General features: G+C 39.1%; 1 protein-coding gene across 2 annotated transcripts in view; it reads right to left on the reverse strand.

The window, feature by feature from the left end:
- Window positions 1–1,026: 1,026 nt before the first annotated feature.
- LOC144959056 (cytochrome P450 10-like) overlaps window positions 1,027–3,152 on the reverse strand; it is a 6,309-nt gene continuing 4,183 nt past the window's right edge. For both annotated transcript variants that reach the window (XM_078891422.1, XM_078891414.1), the window contains one exon: window positions 1,027–2,857. In XM_078891422.1, coding sequence (XP_078747548.1) covers window positions 1,194–2,831 — 1,638 coding nt within the window. In that variant the 5' untranslated portion in view covers window positions 2,832–2,857 and the 3' untranslated portion in view covers window positions 1,027–1,193. The remainder of the gene's footprint in view (window positions 2,858–3,152) is intronic.

A 3,152-nucleotide genomic window follows, 5' to 3' on the forward strand; every position in this document is an offset into this window, starting at 1 on the left:
CCAGCATAAAAAATAAAGAGTACCTATTTTCTTTGTTTAGAATCAAATTGTTGGTTCCTGGGCGTACGTGACATCAGTTTATTGAATCATATTAGTAATAGAAGATGAAAATAATATTTTGAGTAATAGTCGTAGAGTGTGTGCGGCTTTCTAGCGGTACGACACTCGCCATCGGATCGGAGGATTCCAGTCCGGATCCGAACATATTTGAGTCCTTGGAAAAAGCTCTTCACTCAAATTTTCTCATCGTACTCAGGTCATGTATGCTGGGTACCTGGCCGTTAACAGCGTTGTCTCTGTCTGAATAGATTATTGTAATATCATCAAACGGACGTCATGTTTCGTCCTATATGAGAAGTGTTAATGCTGGCTAAGGACCCCTTGTAAAGCGCTTTGAACACGTTTAAAGGATATTGCTCTAAATAAATGCTCAAATTAATGCTCAATTTTTTGGCGGGAGTCCCGATAGCTCAATTGGAAGAGCACTTACTTCACACGCAAAGGGACCTGGATTGAAGTCGAGAATTTTCTCTCACTTCCCTGTCCACCTAGAGCAATCGGTTGGTTGGGTATGCCAAATCTGAAGGAAAGTACCGTGAAATAGACCAGTGTCCAATCCAAAGGGTAACAAGCTAATACTTTCGTCCATTTAACTCCATAGAAATTGGGACAAACTATGTTTCTGTGGGACTTCTGGTTTCTGAAGGACGACTTATTATTCTCGTAGAAGAATTCATACTCAATATGTTTGAGCGTATGTGTGGTCTAGTGATGTGACAATTGCCTACGGACCGGTAGGTCATGGGTTCAAGACATGCTCTGGGCAGTGTAAAGTTGAGTCCTTGGGAAAGGCTCTTTATTCACATTGTCTCGTCCTCATCTGTAAAATGAGAACACGACCGTTAACAGCCATGCTGATGATGATGATGATGATGAAGATGATGATGTGTGTATGTGTGTCTGTGTTTGTGTGTGTGTGTGTGTGTGTGTGTGGTGATAAACAATAGGCGGTAATGACAGGGATTACACAGCATCGCCATTTATTTTACTTAATATAAGATATTTTTAAAAAAAACAGATTGTAGTTATGAATCCTTCAGTATAAAGTTAAAAATGCGACGTTTTGGCAATCATTTTGGGCCTTGATCCATAATCTTAACAAAAGATACATCATATTTTGTGTGTGTTTTGCTTCATTTTGCAGGAGTAAAAGTAAATTTGAGAGGCTTGACAGGTCTCAGGAAAAGCTTGTACTCAAACTCTGTCTCCCAACTCTCTGGTTCCAACCCAACATGCATCTTATGAATGAGCTTGGACAAAACAAGAAATAGTTCTTGCTCAAATATTCGACGGCCTGGACAGCTTCGAACTCCCATTCCAAATGGAATTACTGCCCATTTTCTATCAATATCTCGGCTTTTCTTGTCATGGAATGTTTTATCTGGGTCGTCTTCATTATTTTGACGAAGCCAGCGTTCTGGTTTGAACATTTCTGGATTTTCAAATAACGTTTCGTCTTGACTTGTTTTAATGTTGTGCGTGACTATATGGACTCCAGCGGGTACGTGATATCCACCTAGAATGACACCAACTGGTAAAATCCTGGCAAGTCCAAACGGATTGATGGGCGCGCATCTGTAAACCTCCTTCACACATGCCTTCAAGTAAGGCATGTTTTCTATATCTGCCTTAGTGACGTGTTTATTTTGGCCTAGTTCATTACTTCCAAGAACATTCCAAATTTCATGTCGGAGCCTTTCTTGTTTTTCTGGGTTTTTAGCAAGAGTATGTAGGACTATTTGAAGAGCAGTTGCGGATGATTCCAAGGCAGCGAAAAAAGTTCCTTCCATTATCGCAATTGCATCCTCCTCTTTACTATTATTGAGAACGGAATTCAAGAAGTCCTTTTCATCTATATTAGAATTATTTGCATTCTGGCTTGTGTGCAACTGAGTTTTAGCTTCTTGGATATATGCGGCCAATATTTGAAACAAAACATTTCGTGCTGATTCAAATCTTTTATAATCTTTGCTTCTGTAATATTTATATGAAATGGAAGTTCCAACCATAGTTCTGTAAAGAACATCTAAAATGTCTTTTAATGAGTGCTTGAACTCTTTTATTTCAGAAGACTGGTCTATGTCGAGGAAACCGAGTCTTTTATTGAAACAAAATAACCCAGCAATTTCCGCAGCGTAAGCCATAAAGGTCTCCTCCACGTCGTGATGTTTCAAATAATCACCAGACAACATCTGGACGAATTCATCTGCCACTTTGTTCATCTCAGGCATATAACGAGACATGAGATTCGGTTTCATCATCGTCTTTTGCATGGGAGCCCTTAGCCGCAACCATTCCTCTCCTTGAAGAGTTAAAACACTTTGAGGCCTTCCACTCCTTTTAGAATTGACTTCGAAGATACTAATAGCTGGCCTGTGAGGATATTTTCCTTCATTGCGCACTAAGGTGGCAATATCCTTTGGATCACTCACAACAACCATTGGGGCTGTAGTTCGAATCTTGAAAACCGGTCCATAACGATCCGTCATTTCAGTCAAAAGTGAAGGGAATGTTTCTGGTGTGAATTTACCAAATGGTTTCATGTGGAAAAGCATACCAATGAAAGGAAGATTGTAAATGCCTTTAGGACCAGGAATATCTTTGTAGGGCTTAACCGATGCCATCTCCTTGGTAACGTCTCTCCTTGGACCAGAATCTACAGGGGAGAATGTAGCATTCTGTCTGGTTGTAGCATTCACTGATCGAAATCCTGCCACTCTTGTCGTATTTTGTAAAATCAAAAGTCGTGTGTTGATACGAGAAATAGACATAGTTTTATACGTCGTTCTGATATAATCTGGAATAAAAAGATAAACAGAAGACTTATTTGAAATCAACATGAAATGGTATAAGTATGTTTTTCAATCGACTTTGAACGTTAGTTTAACTAGATAATGTGTAATATTTCTAGTTTAAATTAGAATAAAATGTTCTTTAACATAAGACTAATCATAACGTCACCAAAACGTGTATTTAAAAAAACGGAAGCATTTTCATGGCGCAATATCCACTAAACGTGCTTAAAGCGCTTTACAAAAGTCCCCTAGCTAACAGCAACATATAGAACGAGACATGGCGCCTTTAGGCAATAA

Source organism: Berghia stephanieae, chromosome 1 (genome assembly GCF_034508935.2).
Source record: "Berghia stephanieae isolate SIO BIC M18660-M18661 chromosome 1, UCSD_Bste_1.3, whole genome shotgun sequence".
In the NCBI taxonomy this organism is placed as follows: domain Eukaryota; kingdom Metazoa; phylum Mollusca; class Gastropoda; order Nudibranchia; family Aeolidiidae; genus Berghia; species Berghia stephanieae.